The sequence below is a fragment of the Mytilus edulis genome, chromosome 6, assembly GCF_963676685.1.
Source record: "Mytilus edulis chromosome 6, xbMytEdul2.2, whole genome shotgun sequence".
Taxonomy (NCBI): Eukaryota; Metazoa; Mollusca; class Bivalvia; order Mytilida; family Mytilidae; genus Mytilus; species Mytilus edulis.
In genome coordinates, this window is record NC_092349.1 from 40,061,804 (window position 1) to 40,084,363 (window position 22,560).

General features: G+C 31.8%; 1 protein-coding gene across 2 annotated transcripts in view; it reads left to right on the top strand.

Moving 5' to 3' along the window:
* Nucleotides 1–22,560, top strand: part of LOC139529101 (spermidine synthase-like) — a 65,270-nt gene that overhangs the window by 7,882 nt on the left and 34,828 nt on the right. For both annotated transcript variants that reach the window (XM_071325374.1, XM_071325375.1), the window contains exons 3-5: nt 2,416–2,508; nt 6,146–6,299; nt 19,116–19,202. In XM_071325374.1, the coding sequence (XP_071181475.1) occupies nt 2,416–2,508; nt 6,146–6,299; nt 19,116–19,202 (334 nt within the window). The remainder of the gene's footprint in view (nt 1–2,415; nt 2,509–6,145; nt 6,300–19,115; nt 19,203–22,560) is intronic.

Genomic DNA, 22,560 nt, shown 5'->3' on the forward strand with positions numbered 1-22,560 from the left:
TTAATTTTATATAAAAAGTATAAGGAAGCAAACATATATGATCTAATTACATCCTCTGAAAATTTCACAACAATTGCTTCAGTCAATTCTAAGTTTTCTTCATTTAAAAAATACAAACATGTGTTTTTTATCCTTTTGTTACACTCCTGACATATTTTTTCAGTAACTGTAAGACTGTTTTTTAATGGAATGTTTAGAAAATCAGTAATGATATCTATTTTAAATTTACAATCTCACAAATAAATAAATTTATTAGATATTTGATTACATGTTTTTTTAATTTCTGAGCAAAGAGCAAACTTTTAACATGTTTAATGAGAATTACACTTTAATTTTTAAGAATCTTTGGTGAATAGTGTGCAGAAAAATCACTTTTACAAGACAGATCAGCTTTCTCATAACATTGTAAAGATGTTACAATTATTTTAATAAAGAATCATGTTGAATTTTGTTATAGATAAGCTACATCAGAAACTTGTCAGGAGTGTAACAAATGTTACACTCCTGACCATAATTTATTGCTACCATATTTTAACCTGAAACTGACCTGAAATCATGTAGAGTCTTTATATTTCACATATTATTTTAGTGCAAATTAAGAACAGGTTAAAAAAAATTATATACTTCTTACATATTTACAAATTTTGCTAATTGTCTATTTAAAAAAAAAGATGGCTTTCCTTTAAACCTTGTTCAGTCTCTTGTTTGATACTATATATATGCTGTTTTTATGTCAGATAATGTATTATGATAAGTTTGTTCGTTCTACCAAAGATGGTAGCAGTATGTGCTCTGTATATTAAAAATTGTCCAAAAATGTACCCAAAAATGTCAGGAGTGTAACGCTTTAAAATGTTTAAGTGTAACATTCATGTTATTTTTTATAGAAACAATGTTGTTATTATTGGTTTTCCTTTCTGGAATTTGAGTGTGAACACCATCTGTTGCATATTTTCAGTAACAAACATGCCATTATTATGGCCTTTATTGCTTGTTTATGCTCAATACATGTATGTCAGGACTGTAACACATTTAAACAAGCTAGTTCAATTGCAATTTTAGTTCAAAAATTTCAAAAGTAATGATGTAGACTTGTATTCTGTGTTAATCTGAGGTGTAGTAATGTCATTTTATAATAATTGTCAGCTTGTTTTTCTTCCAATAACTTACCTTTGCTAATAAGATTGAAATAAGGCATTTTTTTGTGTTACACTCCTGACATTGAAGTATTGAGCATACAAAAGCAATGAAGGCCATAATAATGGCATGTTTGTTACTGATAAACTGTAACAGGTAATGTTCACTGAAATTCAAGAAAAAACAACAACTATAACAACATTGTTTCTAAAAAAAATACATCTTAACCCAGTTGTTACACTCCTGACAGACCTGGGTAGTCCTCTTATTGTAACCATAATATTCCAGTAGTAGAACTTCAGGGTCAACTGGATGCACCTGTGCCAAGCTATGATACTTACCTAAAAGAATAAACCGTACAAGATGTACAGAAACATGTTATTTCACCTACAAAGACATTTTCTGGCAGCATATTGACTTTTACTAACATTTTTTTTTTAACACAACCTTATTTGACTTACCTTATGAGGCTCATAAAAATGTAATTATATGGAAGAATTAAACAAGAAATCATAGTCAAGATATAATAGTTGGATGAAAGATATTGTTTGGTATTGTATCTGCCCTTATTTATTCTATATCATCAATGAATGCACATGCTTTCTTCTAAATGTCACACTAAAAGCGTTACACTCCTGACATTTTGAGGTACAATTTTGGACAATATTTTTTAAACAGAGCACATACTGCTATTATCTTTGGTAGTTAGGACCAACTAATCATAATACATTATCTGACCTAAAAACATTACAGATATAGTATCATACAAGATACTGACAAAGGTTTAAAGGAAAGGCATCATTTTTTTTGAAATAGCCCATATGTTTGATAACTTGATTACCTCCCTTACACTTTGTTTTCAAAATTCAAGAAGAAATCTTCAATTGCACAGTATTGTGCAATAGATTTGTTAGATCTTTGACCATATTTATTTTGTGACAAAAACCTATATTATGTCAAAAATTTGATCACAATCCAAATTCAGACAGTAACAAGCTTGAATATTGTGACCAAATTTGCCCCAACTGTTCAGGGTTCGACCACTGCGGTCGTACAAAGCTGCGCCCTGTGGAGCATCTGGTTTACATTTACTTTTCCTTTTGTCAATTTCATAAACTTTCTTCCGATCTTCCTTGTGAATGTCTTTTTTTCATTTTTTGTCTGGCAGTTTAACTCCTTCCAAAAATTTCCACATTTAACTTTATGTTTTCAATTAATTGAAAGGTTTACTGTTTTTTTGAATGAATGGTTGGTATAATTGTATTATTTTCTGGACAGGTACTTATTGTTGGTGGAGGGGATGGAGGAGTAGTGAGAGAAGTTCTAAAGTATCCGTCTGTACAGAAGGTGGTTTTATGTGAGATTGATGAGGCAAGTAATTACCAGTAAAGTTAGGGTAGCATTAATGTATTTAGTATTTTACTGAACTTTTAATACTTGCATATCTTCAAACTAATCTTCCCTGAGGCTCCCATGAAATACATTGAAGTATATAACAAACAAAGAATTACAAAATAATCAAACAAGCACACACATATGAATAATCAAATGAGAAATCTTTATGAAATATAAATTTTGCAAAACCAGTAAAAGTGTTTAATTCAAATAGTATTGGCATCATTCAAAATACCTCAACTATATTAAAGGTTTAAGTAAGTGTGTTAAAAAATATTGTGCATATAAAATATTACATCTAAATGAGCTTGTAATTGAGATCATATTTATTCCATAAATTAGATCCTGAATATAAAAAAAAGTTCTATTTTAACTTTTTGGAACCTTCAATTGTTTGCAAGACATATTTCTCAAATAATATTAATTTATTTATGAAATTTCTTTAAATTTTTCAGTTAAATATACATGGAATGCAATGCATCAAAACAGATTTATGGTATAAAATTCTGCTGTCTGTTGTCATCCACTTTAGTTGTTTAAACAGCAGTCAGGCCTTTATATTTATCATTTCTTTAACTTGTCCATTTGGGAAAGTTGCAGGAAATTGAGCTTGTCCAACTTCTTAACTCATTTGCCTGATTTAAAAGATAAAAACATTAAATAATGCTGTGAGTGTCTTAACTGACATAAACTTAAGGCTTCTCTAGAGCTTCTCTAAGGCAATCACTTTATACACAATTAATTTATTGTTTGCAATATTCTAATTTTATGTCTTTTTGACATATCTTTAGACGCAAACATGAGTCCTGGACCTGATTATTTGGTCCTGGTTACACTAGCGGAGTTCATTATTAAGATTATCATTTATTAAATAGTATCCCAAAATATGCTCATCAAATTTTTTTTAATTTGCTGATTTTTTTTTTTATCTAATATATCGTAGACCTACATCAGAATGTGCAACCTCCATCGTGCAAGGCTTTGTCATTATTTTTGAAGACATCAAGAGAAAAAAAAAGAATCATCGGTTTCAGATATTTTTCTATTCGACGAGATCAAAAAGATTTTTATTATCAATATGAAGTTATTACGAACGGCATAGTAGATACAGTGTTTTGGATTATTAAAAGTCAAACTTCGCCAGGTTACCTTATAATGCCAACAAAACAAACTTCAATTCATCGTTCTATATAAGCTTACATGTGTAGGGTACTATAAATAAGGTCTTCAAACATCAACTTGAACTACCCATTAACCGGTTAATCGGCCGAACGATTATCCAAAGAACCGGTTAGCCAAAACTGCAAGATTTAGACAACACTACTAAATACTATTTGAAACAATAATTTTAAGAGTATTGCATGGAAATACAGAGTCCCCTTCAGATTAAAATGCATTATACCAGAGCAAAAAGGGGTAAATTTATCTATTGTCAAGTTTAAACTACTGTAATTGTATTTATTTTTGAGGTGTATTTATTTTCACGAATTTCATGGTTGGTTTATTATTGCGAAAATAAATACACACGAATCTAAATCCAACTTTTTAACTGAAAATTTACTGTTCATCTATGCATACATCAATAACCTTACAACCCTGTTATTAAACAAACTAGATTAATATCAACAGGTGACAAGAAAAAAACAATAAAAAATCAAAGAAACAATAATGACTCGAGATTACCTTGAACCATATGACTTTCTATTGTTGTTATCGATTGATTTACAAACATGTGTGAATAATAACAGACAATGTTTTTGAAAGCTTTACTGTAATCATATGATAACAAACAAAATAGTAAAATTTTATAATTACTGTATTCGACCGTGTATAGTACGCATTTATGTATAGTCCGCACCCCCTTTTCATCCCATAAAAATCCAGAGAAAAAAATTTGTAAAAAAATAAAAATGCTTTAATTTTTAAATATTTTTTTTATAACAGTCTAGTTCACTGTAAAAATCCATTGAAAGGGACATATTCTTCATGTATTTAATAAAAAAAATTATTTTGTTTTATTTGTTTCATGAAAAATAATGAATTGTTTGAGCTTAATAATTTTATAAATGTAGTTATTAATCAAAAGATTCCTTTTAAAATCAACATTTGTCTAAGTATGTCCAAGCTGATAATATAATATAATGGAAATAATTTGAATATTATGGAACAAAAGAAAAAAGAGATCAAACATTTATCTAAATTAATTAGCAGTAATCAAAATTTTAAAACTATTTAATCTTATATAATCTTTTCATTGATCATGTAACTTTTTGTTGTTTTTTTGCCTGTGATTATAATATTTAACACCTGTCAAAACTTGACATCATTATTTAATTGCTACAAACCCATACTGAATCCTTAATTACCCCTCTTGATTACCTATGCAGGATGTCACACCTTTACTTTAAATAATTAATTTTGAAGTGAAAATTTAAAAAAAGAATAAAAGAATAAGAATTAAATGAAATAAATATAATAAAGGTCTCCAATATCTGAATATACATTATTAATGCAAAAAAAACGAAATTTAAATTTTTTTTTTTTTTATAAATTTCGATAACCACCTTTAGTTGTGTATAGTCCGCACCCCTTGTACAAACTACATGTTTAAGGAAAAAAGTGCAGACTATACATGCCCAAATACGGTAGATTTTATGAAAATAAAACAAACACAAATAAATACACACGAAGATTATTTACAAATAACCAAAGTAACTACAGTTTGTCATTTACCGAGTGCGACTCCTGCAATACTGGTCTTCACCCAACTTTTCAAACTGTCATCTTTTACATTCTGAAATGCATGCACTAACCGCCCAGCGTGTAATACAGGATACCTGACAGCTATTTATGATTTTACTTAAAATACGGTTCAGATTTACACACGAGGCAATAGTTATAACAATAAAACATTTTTTTTTATTTCGAGAAAAAATCGTGAAAAACAAATACCTGCGAACTTGTTTGATATACGCAATTCGGGAAAATAAGTACCCTTTAAAAAAAGTACAATTACAGTACATAATGAAAATGAAATCAATGTCTTTAAGAATGACAATAAAAAAATTTGGAAAACTGAAAATGATTTTTTAACTGAAAATGTCAGAGGACCAAACTCTGCATAAAATCACCAGACCTGTACCTGGTCATAATAAAACTGTATACCAAACATTGAATCAATATCTTCTAGCATGAAGCAAAGAGTGTGGAAAACTGATTTGCTGGTCAAGTGATGGACAGACAGAGCAGACAGACAAGACAAACAGATGGACGGATGAACTAACTGTGCAAAACTGAAATCCCCTTTGTCATTGCCAGTTGGGGAATAATAATTAAGATGTCACCTTTATTTGTAGGATAGGAGGTCTTGTTCATTGAAGGTTGATTTGAATGTATTTCTCATAAAAACAAATGGGTTTACATGGGTGCTCACAGCAAACTTTCTTTGCTCCCCAAAGTTGCTTTTCAGGTTTTTCTGTCTTAGTGGTCTGGATTAATGTTTCTGTTATATCAATCACTTCTTCTTGGACATCAATAACCTTATTTGTGTTATGATAATATTAGATAGTATTTCTAACAAAGGTTCTTTCATTAACATTTTTTTTTCTTTCAGAAAGTAGTAGAGGTTAGTAAGAAATATTTACCACATATAGCACAAAGTTTTGATAACCCCAGAATGGAATTATTTATTGGAGATGGGATACAGTACATGAAAGATCACAAAAATGAGTTTGATGTCATAATAACAGATGCACCTGACCCAATAGGTATTCCTTTGAATAAGAAATTAACATTCACAAAGTTTAATTTTTATGCCCAACCTTAAATTAAAGAGGAGTATTCTGTTTTCTACTGAGTACTTTGTTTGTCCATTTGTCTGAAACACATCAGTGTTTAATGGCTGTTTGACAGAGAAGTTGCATACTTAAAAGCATAATTTTTTTTTCATATGCTCTTTTTGTTTGGTAGGATTGCGTCAACTACAGCCATGATGGTTCAGCCACTTTAATGGACAGATGGGACTAAGACAATTTTTTCAACTGTTGCACGACATTGTCACCATGTTCTGCCTTTTGAATAACTGGTGAAAATACAAAAACTTAAAATACATTTTAATACTGTAGTATTATCTATGATCCTGTTGTGCAACTCTATACTGTTCACACAATTTTATTCAATATTTACACAGGTAGTGGACATTGGCTACTTTGTGGCAATCTTGTTGATAACAATCTTACAAACAAAAATATAAATATGCGAAATGTAAAAAAAACCCAATAAAACTTGGTCTTTATGTTCCCAAGGGTCTCAGGTTAGCAATACCACCTGCTTGCCTATTCTAGTTGTGTTTGGCAAAATTTACTCTGTCTTTTTTATGGGATTTTTTTCATTCAAAAATCTCTGAAGGAACTAATAAAACGGAGGAGGGAATAGAATAAATATTTGGGGGGAGGGGGAGGTCAGTATGCAACAGCATAGTGTATTGCACAAAAGAAAAAAAATGAATATAGATTTAAATCATATAACCAATTCTAACTTCTTTGACTACAGTTATTCCGTGTTAGAAACCTATTATGTTTGTGTCAAATATTAAATTACAATCTAAATTCAGACCTTTATCAAGCACGAATATTGTGTCACATCGTTGTCGTCAGCGTCGTCCGAAGACGGATAGTTTCCGGATAATAACTTAAGTATAAGTAAATAGAAATCAATAAAATTTGAACACAATGTTTATAACAATAAAAGGAAGGTTGGGATTGATTTTGGGGGTTATGGTCCCATCAGTTTAGGAATTAGGGGCCCAATGGGGCCCAAAATACATTTATCTAGTTTCAGGACAAGAAGTTGTGTTTAAATATTTCAATTACTCTGAAATTGTACAACAATGTTCATACCATTAAGTAGAAGGTTGGAATTAATTTTAAGGGTTAATGGGCAAACAGTCTAGAAATTAAGGGCCAAAAAGGGGCCAAAAACAAGCATTTTTGAAGTTTCAGGACAACAACTGTATGGATCCCTCTGAAATTGTACCACAAGGTTCCATGAAGGAAGGCTTGGTGTCAGTTTGGGATTTTTTACCTGAACATTTAGGAATAAGGGGCCAAAAAAGGGCCAAAAAGAAGCATTTTTCAAGTTTACAGACAATAACTTGTGTTTAAGTGTATGGATCTCTCTAAAATTATACTACAAGGTTTCTGACTACAAAGTAAAGGCTGAAATTGAGTTTTGAGGTTCTTGCTTCAAGGGGTGTTTCAATAAGTGAGGGGCCAAAAAAGAGGCCCAAATAAGCATTTTTGTAGTTTTCAGTCAATAACTTGTGTTTAAGTGTATAAATCTCTCTGAAATTATACCACAAGTTTCCATACTACAAAGGGATGGTTATAGGGGGTAATGGATCAAATCATTAATCAATTAGGGGCAAAAAGGGGGGGAAGGTATTTTCTTTATCAAAGGACAATTTAGACAATTTAAAAGCAGTGTAAGGGAGGTACATGTAATCCAATTCCAATTAAAATTTAAAGAATACTGTTTTATATATGTTTGATTACCTCCCATACACTGCTTGAAAATTATGTTAAAGGAAGTGATAATTGTCTTGCGATGTGTAATTGTAAATTTATTTTTAGAAGTTTAACTGTTAATTGATATTAGTTTCAACCATGACTGTAAGTTATTTTATATTTTAAAACTTTATGATGTATTTAAATGAGTATTTATTGTTTCCAACTTAATAAGAAAGGAGTAGGTCCAGTAAGACCCCTTTTTGGCCCCAAAATATAGCAGTTTTACAAAATTGTTAAAATGTAAACTTTTAGTTATTTTGTATAGTAGAATGCTTCTGCTACATAAATATGGGCTGTTTTTGACAATTCAATGCACATATATCGGGTACTAGCGCCATTAAGTCATGCTAAATTACTGAAATCTTCACAATTCTAGCATTTTAGATAAATTTTAGACGGTTTCTGTGTAAATCGAATGGGGCTGCATTCGTGTTCATCCTAAATATTGAAATGTAAGTTGTAGTTGATGATAATACATAACATATATAAAGGTTAAGGATGAACACAGATGCTGCCACTTTCATTTTTGACAAAAACCATCTGAAAAGTGACATTTTTCTGCATGTTTGGTAGATTTTTCATATTTGAACTTGAATCAGATCGTTTTTAATGACAAAATTAGTTAAATTCTTTCACATAAAATAAATTGAATCAAATGAAGTAGACACTTAAGTCTTTAAAAAGTGGTCAATATCTTTCGTTAGATGAACATGAAATTTGAGGTCAAAATCGGTCCTTACCGGACCTACTCATTTGAATTGAGATTATTTTTGGAATAAGGGATTGGGGGAGGTGAAAAAAGATGTGGAGGGATGGGGGATAACATTTTTCTCATTTTCAGAAATTATCCCTTTAACCCCCAATCCCGCCTGTAGGCGTGATGGCGACAACCATTCTTTGATGGCCCGTATGGCCCTCCATACCTTTTTTGAACTGCCCCACCTGGACTGTCCTGATAGCAGAGACTTCAACCAAACAGTTCATGGTCCATAAACTCTTCTCAGACGTCTGTTTATAAAAATATGGCACTTTGAAAGCTGTTTAAGAGTTCAAAATCGGAAAATTTGCTGGCCACTTCAGAACTGGTAGTCATTGTAGGTATAAACTATTATCCTAAATGCATGCATAGGTGGTATAGGAACACAAAGAGGTATAACATGGCCAATAGGAAACTAGTCTGTAAAATCTAGGTCACCGTTCTGTCAAAAATCTGTAAAAACAGACATTTAGGCAGACCTCACTTGACAATAAAAATTCGCCAGCAAGACACTTAAGTCCCATATACTCCAAGTTGGCATGAATGGACTGCAGTAACTATAGGGTAAGACTTGAATGACAAAGGATCACAGTCTGGTCAATGTTCACCTCTCAAGGTCGTTTTAAAATCGGAAAATAGACAGAAAATTTTTCAGTGGGGGTGGGTTCCATTTGCCCCATCTGTTCAGGGTTTTGACCTTTGCGGTTGTATAAAGCTGCGCCCTGCGGAGCATCTGTTTTTTTTATGTGATACTTTCGAAAGAAGGATACAAATCAAAATCTAGTAGCTTTATAATAATTGCACACATTAAATATTCAATAAAGCTTGAAAACAAAATTGACAAAGTGTATGAAATTACTAGTCTGTGAATGAACTTGTGGCTTAGAGAAGTAAACTTAGAACACACAACTTGGAAAGAGTTTAACAGAGAATACAAAACAATTTTAACAGTTTAGGAACAAGGGACCCAAAAGGGGTCCAAATAAGTATTATGATCATACGTATTTCGTGTGTATTTTCTGATTAACTATCGTTTTGACCTCTTTAGTCATCTGATGACCATATAAGCGGTGTAAACATAGATATGATAGATTAAGCAAACTGATGCTGTTGGATTTTTCTATGTCTATTTAAATTCATATTATAGAAGAAAAATAAATGTTTATCATTGTTATTACCTGTATAAGAATATTTTTTTGTGGATCGAAACCAGTCAATCAAATGATTTACCTTTGTTTTTACTTTCAATGTTGACATTATTTTCCTTTAAATAACTTTACACATACACAAGTTCACATGCATATGGATTCAATGAGGTGGAATTATTCACTTGCAAGTGAATAATTCATAATAAATGTTTTTTAGCTTATTTTGACAAAATTGAACCATACTGACTGCTAAAATCGAATTAATATTTCACTATTTGCATTTCAAAAATGATTGAGCCAAAAGAAATATGCCTGATTTTTAACCGGATTTTTGTGACAAAAATGTCGGTTATTGATTTGGGGATGAACGGCAGGCGGTCGGCAACCAAATGTTGTCCGTGCATTTACTCATGAACCGTTCATCCAAAGCTTTTAAAATTTTAGTATGTTGTTACTGATGACAAAATAGAGGTCAAGTTCAAAGGGAAATAACTGCAAATAAAAAAGTTGATTTTTTTTTGGTCAGATCTTTCCTATATATATGTACCGGCGGCGGTGTATGTTTCCAGGACTTTGTATGTAAAGACTGTCTCACCCAATTAAGATCAAAACCATGCACGAAAGAGGCTATATACCAAATCGCTTTGAATCTACTAAAATTGTTGCACTTGTTTAAACACCAATAGATTTTCCTCTTGATTGAGGTTATTGCAGCCACATAGGAGTGTTTTTATATTGTATTGTTTTATACAGTAAGCATTTATCTACTTCTCTTACAAAGAGCTTCTATTCTTTTGTTCTATTTCAACTGGGTTTCCGCCTGAAAAGTGACAGCACAGGTAAATTTCTAAAATTTCTATATTTAGGCCGTTAGTTTTCTCTTTTGAATTGTTTGACATTTGTCATTTCAGGGTCTTTTAGAGCTGACTATGCAGTATGGGCTTTGATCATTGTTTAAGGCCATACAGTGAGTGACCTATAGTTATGTCTGATTGGTTGTCAGGTGGAATAATGAGTTTTCGAAAATTCATAAACATTTAAAAAAAATTCTAATTAAACATTTCTTGGAAGGGCAGACTATAAATTTTCAGTGGTTGAAGACTATAAACCCTAATTATCAGACACAAAAAATGATTTTTTTTCGAAGATATGCATTTTCAACATCCAACTTAAAAGACTGTCCTCAAGTACTGTAAGTAAAAAAAATTGCTATTCGAACACACCTACCGGTATTCTGTTTTTGTGATTCATTAGAAAGGTATTTCACTTGACCCATATAATTCATCTTTTTGTACTGTGATTTTTTATGTTATAAAGTCAACATGTAGACTTAATATATAAAAATGATAGAATCTGAAACAAGATGATGTATCAATACTTAATTTTTTTAAATTGTTATTTGGATGGAGAGTTGTCTCATTGGCACTCACACCACATCTTCCTATATCTATTTATACATTTTCCAGACAAAAAATTCAACTCAAACATGCCCTATACATCAAAAGGTACACTCAAATTTACTCTTTTCGATACAAATGTTACCCATTTATAGAAAAAAATTCTTGAGTCACATAATGGAAGGGCAGACAAGAAAATTACTGAACTAATAGATTGATATGTTCTCCGCCCCTGGTAAAAAAAAATTAAAATACGAGGTTATGCATTTTCTACATCCAACTTGACAGATACCCATGTCGTTGACTTGAAATCTAATTGTTCTGCTTAACTTTGTAAAAGATAAATTGAAAACTAGTGCAAATGGTGTTTATAAAGATAAAACACTTCGTCATTGAGCAGAAAATTGTAATTTTATTTGTTTCTATTAACTTTTGAAATTTTTGTTATTATAGTAAACATTACGCGTACAGTAAGCATTCAACTTTAAACATTTTCTTTCAAAAAATCATGTACATGACATACGCATATAAATAGGCTGATACAATAATACTTAGGGATTCAGAAACACGGTTTCCCTTATATTAATCCGTCTCCCTGTAAAAAAGGTAAAGGGAAATAACTGCAAATAAAAATGTTGATTTTTTTTTGTCAGATCTTTCCTATATATATGTACCGGCGGCGGTATACATTATTTTCTTATCTAAATATAACATTCACCTGAAAAAAGATCGATTCATATAAGATCGATCTTTTTAAAACCACCTCTAGAGGTTGACTTTTTAAGTCTGATTGAAGATCGATCTTACCCGTTTACACTGGACCAAAGATCAATCTCTTTTGTCAGAGTAAAAAAGGTCTAACTTAAGTTTGCCTCAACTTAATTTTATGCAACTTATTTACAACACTTATTGCAACAAAACTCTAATCAAGTACAAATTTTGGTTTCAACAGTTAAATTAGATAAAAGAAGATGTGGTATGAGTATCAATTAGACAACTCTCCACAAATTTCAACATGATGAATTATTTTCTTTCTTTCTGAAATGACTTTACCAACAGACGAATTTGTCAGAAATTAGGTATAAGATTATAGAGACCATCATAATGGCTTATTTCATTCCCATCAGACAATCAAATTGTTTTTTATATTGATAGATCACTTTTAGAAAGTGACATTGATGGAATTTAGCATAGATGCGTGGGGGTCTACCCTAAGTCATTTTATTTCCGTAGTAAAGTGAAAAATAAGCTGAACTCGTATGAAAAGTGAAGTTAGTGTTGCCAATATTAAATATAAATCAATTGCCTCATACATCCCTATGTTGAAAATCGTGAATATGATAGCTGTTTTAAGGGAATTCATGACTTGTGTGATGAAATAACACAAAGGTTCCTGGTTTCGATTCCCGTTCCGGGATGAAAATTTCAGGGACTGAATTTTCGGATTCTCTTGACACCATTTGCGAGTATGGTCTTCAGGAAACGATGATAGTCCATCGGAAGTGGATGATAAATGGCTAACCCGTGTTAAGAGAGAGCCATATCTCTTGCACGTAAAAGACGCCCTTGTAGATTTCGAAAAAAAAGAGCAGGCTAATGCTGCTACAAGGCATCACTCGCACCCACATAGTTGAAAGGGATTAGTATAAGTTGCAAAACTTGTTTCCCAATCCACTTTTAATAAAAATATATGTTTAAACTAAATAAACACTTTGCCGCCATTTTTTCCAAACCAATAACAAAGGGAAATAATCCAATCATTAAAAATACTTGTAAACTCAGCCCATGTGATCAACTTGGACCATGACAAGACGGTTGAAACGGCATGACTCAAAATCATGTCACAAAAAATAAAATAAAAAAATAAAACAAAATGGAAATACCTACATACCTACCCTATTTTTTTTAAAGTATGTAACAGAGAACAATTCAACAAGATGGTGAAAGGTATTACTGTGGATTCATTTATTTTTGTTGGCACCATCTTGTTCAATTGTACTCTGTTATATCGAAAGACAGATCTGGTTCCCCTCTATTGCTTTCAAAAATTTGACAATTAATTTAAAAAAAAAAAGATGTGGTATATGAGACAACTCTCCATAAAAGACAAAATGACACAGAAATTAACAACTATAGGTCACTGTATGCCCTTAAACAATGATCAAAGTCCATAGTTCATAGTCAGCTATAAAAGACCCTGAAATGACAAATGTCAAACAATTCAAACGAGAAAACTAACGGCCTAAATATAGAAATTTTAGAAATTTACCTGTGCTGTCACTTTCAAGGCGGAAACCCAGTTAAAATAGAACAAAAGAATAGAAGCTCTTTGTAAGAGAAGGCGATAAATGCTTACTATATAAAACAATACAATATAAAAACACTCCTATGTGGCTGCAATAACCTCAATCAAGAGGAAAATCTATTGATGTATAAACAAGTACAACAATTTTAGTAGATTCAAAGCGATTTGGTACATAGCCTCTTTCGTGAATGGTTATGATCTTAATTGGGTGAGACAGTCTTTACAAAGTCCTGGAAACACACACTGCCGCCGGTACATATATATAGGAAAGATCTGACAAAAAAAAATCAACTTTTTTATTTGCAGTTATTTCCCTTTACCTTTTTTACAGGGAGACGGATTAATATAAGGGAAACCGTGTTTCTGAATCCCTAAGTATTATTGTATCAGCCTATGTATTATATGCGTATGTCATGTACATGATTTTTTGAAAGAAAATGTTTAAAGTTAAATGCTTACTGTACGCGTAATGTTTACTATAGTAACAAAAATTTCAAAAGTTAATAGAAACAAATAAAATTACAATTTTCTGCTCAATGACGAAGTGTTTTATCTTTAAAAACACAATTTGCATTAGTTTTCAATTTATCTTTTACATAGTTAAGCTGAACAATTAGATTTCAAGTCAAAGACATGGGTATCTATCAAGTTGGATGTAGAAAATGCATAACCTCGTATTTTAATTTTTTTTTTACCAGGGGCGGAGAACATATCAATCTATGAGTTCAGTAATTTTCGTGTCTGCCCTTCCATTATGTGACTCAAGAAAATTTTTCTATAAATGGGTAACATTTGTATCGAAAAGAGTAAATTTGAGTGTACCTTTTGATGTATAGGGCATGTTTGAGTTGAATTTTTTGTCTGGAAAACGTATAAATAAATATAGGAAGATGTGGTGTGAGTGCCAATGAGACAACTCTCCATCCAAATAACAATTTAAAAAAAATAAGTATTAATACATCATCTTGCTTCAGATTCTATCATTTTTATATATTAAGTCTACATGTTGACATTATAACATAAACAATCACAGTACAAAAAGATGAATTATATGGGTCAAGTGAAATACCTTTCTAATGAATCACAAAAACAGAATACCGGTAGGTGTGTTTGAATAGCAATTTTTTTTACTTACAGTACTTGATGACAGTCTTTTAAGTTGGATGTTGAAAATGCATATCTTCGAAAAAAATCATTTTTTGTGTCTGATAATTAGGGTTTATAGTCTTCAACCACTGAAAATTTATAGTCTGCCCTTCCAAGAAATGTTTAACAAATTAGTTTTTTTTTTAAATGTTTATGAATTTTCGAAAACTCATTTTTCCACCTGACAACCGATCAGACAATACTAGTTTTAAGTTGACTCAATGCAGACAAGAACATTAACTGATGCTCATATTAGCTAGTAGATACATTTGTCTTTTAAAATACAACTGACATATATAAGGATCGTAATGGTTCTATGTGGATAAATTTATCGGTTTTCAAGTGTTAAATTGTGTCATCCCTACAATGGCTTCCATCTCTACGATTGTAAAAAAGAACTGGCGTAATGGGGAGATAATTTTGACGAAGTTGAATCCTGACTGTTTTGTAGCATATCCAGTCGGTGACATTGCATGGTTCTTAAGTGATGTTTTATGTGCTGTCCTATTTTGTTTTACATGGTGTTCGTTATTATAATTATTCTGTGGTTAATCACCACTTCAGAGTTGACATGAACATCAATTATATGGTCATTTATATAAATTTTCTGTTTGCAAAAGTAAAAATTATTCTAAATACTAAGGATTTTCTTATCCCAGGCATAGATGACCTTAGCTGAATTTGCACACAACTTTTTAGAATTTTGGGTCATCAATGCTCTTAAACTTTGTACTTGTTTGGCTTTCTTTACTATTTTGATCTAAACGCCACTGGTGATTAGCATATCGAAATGTCCTATTGTAATATTTTTTTGTGTATTTCTTTGTCCTGAATGTTCAAATAATAGTTGATGTGTTTACCTCAGTTTTAGTTTGTGACCCTGATTTTTTTTCTGCTACTACTGTTGCCTTTATCTAAATAATGTACAAAAAAGAACGAAAAACAAATATATAACACATCAAAACAACAACCACTGAACAGTCTCCCGATTTTGGACAGGAACAAACATACAGAATATGGCGGGGTTCAACATGTTAGTGAGATCCCAACCCTCCCCTAGCCTGGGGCAGTGGGGTTACAGTACTACATAAGAACAAAATGCTAATTATAAAACCGCAAAAATGAAATTTTTTTGGTCGTATATTGGAATCACGTTGGCGTCGTCGTCGTTGTCGTTGATGTCCGAAGATATTTGGTTTTCACACTTTAACTTTAGTACAAGTAAATAGAAATCTATGAAATTTAAACACAAGGTTTATAACCACAGAAGTAAGGTAGGGATTGATTTTGGGAGTTTTGGTCCCAACAGTTTAGGAATAAGGGGCCAAAAAGGGCCCACCTACAATAGTAGAGGGGCATTATGTTTTCTGCTCTGTGCGTCCTTCCATTTGGGCGTCCTTCTGTCTGTGCGTCTGTTCGTCCTTCCGTCCCATTTCAGGTTAAAGTTTTTGGTCAAGGTAGTTTTTGAAGAAGCTAAAGTCCAATCAACTCGAAACTTAGTACACATGTTCCTTATGATATGATCTTTCTTATTTTCAAAACAAAATTAATCTTTTGACCCCATTTTCATGGTCCACTGAACATAGAAATTAAAAGTGTGAGTTTCAGGTTAAAGTTTTTGGTCAAGGTAGTTTTCAATGAAGTTAAAGTCCAATCAACTTGAAACTTAGTACACATGTTCCCTTTTGGTTGATCAATTTACTTTTAAGGCCAAATTAGATTTTTTACCCAATTTCACGGTCCATTGAACGTGGAAAATGATAATGCGAGTGGGGCATCCGTGTTCTTTGGACACATTCTAGTTTATATTTGTTGGATTTCATCAAAAAATGAATAAATTGGGTTCTTTGATATGCCGAATCTAACTGTGTATGTAGATTCTTAATTTTTGGTCCCGTTTTCAAATTGATCTACATTTAGGTCCAAAGGGTCTAAAATTAAACTATTTAACAAAATTTGAATCCTTGGGGTTCTCTGATATGCCGAATCTAAACATGTAATTAGATTTTTGATTATTGGCCCATTTTTCAAGTTGGTCCAAGTCGGGGTCCAAAATTAAACTTTGTTTGATTTCAACAAAAATTGAATTCTTGGGGTTCTTTGATATGCTAAATCTAATCATGTACTTACATTTTTTATTATGGGCCCAGTTTTCAAGTTGGTCCAAATCGTAGTCCAAAATTAATGCTTGTTTGATATCAACAAAAATTGAATCCTTATAGGGTTCTTTGATATGCTGAATCTAAACATGTATTTAGATTTTTTGTTATAGGCCCAGTTTTCAAGTTGGTCCAAATTGGGGTCCAAAATTAAACTTTGTTTTATTTCAACAAAAATTGTATATTTGGGGTTCTTTGATATATATGCTTATTAAATATTGGAAAGAAGTCAATTTAGGAATATGATATACCAGATAAAAGATAACCCAGATTCGTTGAAATCCCTCGTAATATTTCCAACAACTCCAGATTACCTTCGTTATACAAATGTTAACAAATTGTAAGACAAACTAATATATGATCATAATAAAAAAACAACAAATAGTAAGTTTGAATTTTGGCAATGTTTTGTCATGGATTTATTAGGACAGTTCAACTATGTATCAACCGGCCAACGAATTTGCATTCATCAACATTTTCTCATTAATGTCCAAGATAAAAACATTGAAGGGCAACCATCATCTGTTTTCTCCAAATGGCAACTGGGCTACCAGACACCAAATGTGATAAATTCAGCCCTTCAGTAAAACTATGTATTCAGGCTTTTTAGGTAACATTCTGTCCAATCCATGACGCTTCTTTTGACAATATCTGGAAATATACAACAAACAGCAGAAAAATATTCTAAAGGGTGGGATAGGGTGGGTTTTTGTGTTCCTTCAGAGTTCAAATCACGCAATGAACAAATCACGGAAAGCATGCAATTTTATACCAAATAAAAGCGGGAAAACAGCTTATGGAAAATGTAGGTTAACAAAAGACGCTTAAGTCCGTCAAAATTAAAGAAAAGTTATATCTATAGTTTAGCAGACGATACTCCCAATTTATTAAATTGATTTAATGCTGAATGATTAAATCTTATTAATCTAACCATGTATTTAGATTTTTGATGTTTGGGCCCGGTTATCAAATTGATCCACATTGAGGTCTAAAGGGTCCAAAATTGAACTTTATTTGATTTCATCAATAATTGAATTCTTGGGGTTCTTTGATATGCTGAATCTAACACTGTATTTTGATTTTGGATATTGGACCATAATAGGTAATGTCCAATTTAAAATTTAAAGTTTTTAAGTTTAAGTTCTGAGACCACATTCATTATGTGTCAGAAACCTTTGTTGTGTCAACTATTTAATCACAATCCAAATTCAGAGCTGTATCAAGCTTGAATGTTGTGTCCATACTAGTCCCAATGTTCAGGGTTCAAACTCTGCGGTCGTAGAAAGCTGCGCCCTGTGGAGCATCTGTTTTTTCTGATTATTATATGACTATTTCATCCAACTAAATTTCTGCTACAAATTTTATGATTTACAAAGAATACTCATGGATCAAAAAATATCAGTTATGTGGGATTATAATAGTTATGGTTTCAGATCCCTGTAATTGAAGCATAGATACATATAGAATAATGGCATTGTTGTTTTTGATACTGGATTTATCAGCAAGAATATCATGCTAGCCCACTAGGGCCATGCAGCTGATATTTGAGGGAGGAAGTCAGTATCAAATAATTAAATGCCTGTATTTTTTTTATCAACAATTTGTCGTAACAAAATGCATTTTTGGTTGAGAATATGGAATAAAATGAATTAGCTAGTTAAACTACTTTAAGTGTACAAACGTTGGTTGCATTTAATTGATAAATTAATGCATATGAACATAACCAGGAGACGTAACTGCACTGATACGTGACAAGATTGCCTAACATTTTTGAGTATCAAGTCCTGTCCATAATATTAACATATTGATAACTAATAAGTAAGATCAAAGGATAGATGCACCAATTGCTGATAAAGTATAAAATTGAGAATGGAAATGGGGAATGTGCCAAAGAGACAACAACCCGACCATAGAAAAAGACAACAGCAGAAGGTAACCAACAGGTCTTCAATGTAGCGAGAAATTCCCGCACCCGGAGGGGTCCTTCAGCTGGCCCCTAAACAAATATATACTAGTTCAGTGATAATGAACGCCATACTAATTTCCAAATATGTTTACTGTAGAGAAGATTGTTGTAGCCACTAATAATTCATTGATCTTACAGGGCCTGCAGTAGGACTTTATGAAGAAGATTACTATTATAACATGAAAAATGCCTTAAATCCAGATTTTGGTATTATCTGCTGCCAAGGTAAGGTTGAAATTGATTTAAGTCCAGCATTCTAATGCAACAACGTTTGTAAGGTTCATTTTGATAAGATAATGTCACTTATTTTCATGGCATCAATTGACAATTGATGCTATGGAACGTACGCACAAGCACAGACGATATATGACAGCTTTTAAATACATGTTTTAACGTTGTTTTCTATAAGTTTCATTAGAATGGAGATAACAATATTGTATTTTAAGCTCCGATGGCATCTGCCAAATAGAGACATTCGTTCAATTTTTATTTCAGTCCAATTTTCCTCTTTCTGGTTAGTTCGATCTTAATAGTTTAAACCGACAGTTATCACCAGGGTTTCCGCTGGCGGTCGCCATTTTCGCAATTTGCGAGAAAATAATAATTGTGGCGATAAAAATTCGTCATTTGCGAAAGAATTTGGCGAAAGAAGTATATAAACCGATTTATTTTCCTCCATCTTGTTTATTTACTTTTTTTCGAGTTTCTCGGACTTTACCCGATCAGACAATACTCGGAATTCACCTTGACCTCATTAAGATTTAGACAGAAAATCAATAATCAGCTGATTGCATTTTATAGCTATCGACAACAAAGGACTAATTAATAAAGGTGTTGATTGAATTGTTTCACAAAATGATATGGTCAAATGGCGTCCGCTATAAATGTCACATACAGAATTTATTTACATCTTTGCGACGCACGTGTTTGAAGCAAACTTTTGACATCTCTCCCTTTAAAGATAGTTTTGAAAAGAAAGCTGTTGTTGTGAGGAAAATTGTTCAAAAGCAAGAAAAATCTCCGATTTAAAACTTTAATTCTTTTATCCTTTGACTTTAATAAAGTCGTTTGAGTGACACATGCACGTGTTTCAAGCATAGTTGTACGTCTCAACAGTGTCTCAACTTTTTCATTTACGATGGTCAAGAAAATAAAACTGTCGTTATGAAAAAATCTATCCATAAGGCTGGGAACAACCCCTCGAATGAGAGTAACCCTTCAATGTAATGACTACACATGAAATGAGGGATCAATTTCATGTGATAAAAGCTTTTGTTTTGTTGTAAAAATTACTTCTTAGTACAAAAGGGCACAACAGGAAAAATATATTAATGTTACTTGGCGAAAAAAATAATAAAGTGGCGAAAAATATATTGTTTTGGTGAAAGAGGTGGCGAAAAAAATAATTGACCCAGGGGAAACCCTGGTTATCACATATAAAATTGGAGATCAAGGCTAGCTGGGTCATTTTCAATTTTAATATTTACAGACAGTTAAAAAGCCATTCCCGTAAGTTAAGAAGATGATTGTACAAAAAATACATTTAGACCCCCTTTTATTAAATATGAATAATCTAAGTCTTTTGTGTATTAGTCAATTAAAATATTCACAATTCTAAAAGGTTCTATCGTTTAATTTATAGTTCTTGATACAAAAATGAATTTGTGTAAACATTAATTTGCTGTAAAACAGATAGTGTCAAGCTCATTTTGTCGGTTTGTTTTAATTTTTGCTGTAGCTTTTTATACGACCGCAAAAATTGAATATTTTTTGGTTGTATATTGGTTGTCGTCGTCACCATCCTCGTCCGAAGACTTTTGGTTTTCGCACTCTAACTTCTAGTAAAAGTAAATAGAAATCTATGAAAGGAGTAGGTTCAGTAAGACCCCTTTTTGGCCCCAAAATATAGCAGTTTTACAAAATTGTTAAAATGTAAACCTTTAGTTATTTATTGGACAGTAGAATGCTTCTGCTATATAAATATGGGCTGTTTTTGACAATACAATGCACATATATCCGGTAGTAGCACCATTAAGTCATGCTAAATTACTGAAATCCTCATAATTATAGCATTTTAGTTAAATTTTAGATGGTTTTCGTAGTGGCCGCATTCGTGTTCATCCTTAATATTGAAATGTAAGTTGTATTTTATGATTATACATAACATATATGAGGATGAACAAGGATGCGGCCACTTTCATTTTTACCAAAAACCATCTGAAAAGTGACATTTTTTGGCATATTAGGTAGATTTTTATACGCCCGTCAAAATTTTGACGGGACATATTATGGTATACAAATGTCCGGTGTCCGTCCGTCTGTCCGGCGTAAACATGTCGCACCGTAACTTGAGAACAACTTATCCAAATTTCATGAAACTTAATATAGTTGTTTCTTATGATGGTCAAATGATCTGTATACTTTTTGGTGAAAAGAAGATTTAAACTTTTTGAGTTACGGCACTTTGTAACTATAACAGGGGTGTGTTTTTTTTCACATGTCGCACAATATCTCAAAAACATTTCTTGATTATTGCTTCAAACTTTACACACTTCTTAGTTATATTAATCTTAATATCTGTATACTTTTTGGTGATGATTCAAAATTTCATTTTTGAGTTATTAAGTATTTTGTAAAAAAGGGGGAGGGTTTTTTTACATGTCGTGCCGTATCTCAAAAACGATTTATGATTATTGCTTAAAACTTTACACACTTCTTTCTTATATTAGTCTAAAAATCTGTATACTTTTTGGTGATGACTCAAAATTTTATTAACTTAAGAGGGGGTTAATTTTTATTATTTCATAAATAAAAAGAAAATTTCTTCAAACATTTTTTTGAGAGGATTAATATTCAACAGCATAGTGAATTGCTCAAAGGCAAACAAAAAATTTTAAGTTCATAAGACCACATTCATTCTGTGTCAGAAACCTATGCTGTGTTAACTATTTAATCACAATCCAAATTTAGAGCTGAATCCAGCTTGAATGTTGTGTCCATACTTGCCCCAACCGTTCAGGGTTCCACCTCTGCGGTCATAGAAAGCTGCGCCCTGCGGAGCATCTGGTTTATTGCACAATAACTTTAGTATAAGTTAATAGAAATCTATGAAATTTTAACACATGGTTTATGACCACAAAAGGAAGGTTTGGATTGATTTAAGGAGTTTTGGTCCCAACGAATTAGTGGCCAAAAGGGTCTAAAATTAAACTTTGTTTGATTACATCAAAAAATGAATTATTGGGGTTCTTTGATTTGCCAAATCTAACCGTGCATTCTTATTCTTAATTTTTGGTCCCGTTTTTAAATTGGTCTACATTAAGGTCCAAAGGGCCCAAAATTAAACTTAGCTTGATTTTAACAAAAATTGAATTCTTGGGGTTCTTTGATATGCTGAATCTAAACATGTACTTAGATTTTTGATTAAGGGCCCAGTTTTCAAATTGGTCCAAATCGGGGTCCAAAATTATTATACTAAGTATTGTGCAATAGCAAAAAATTTCCAATTGCACAGTATTGCGCAATAGCAAGAAATCTTCAATTGCACAATATTGTGCAATAGCAAGAAATTTTCAATTGCACA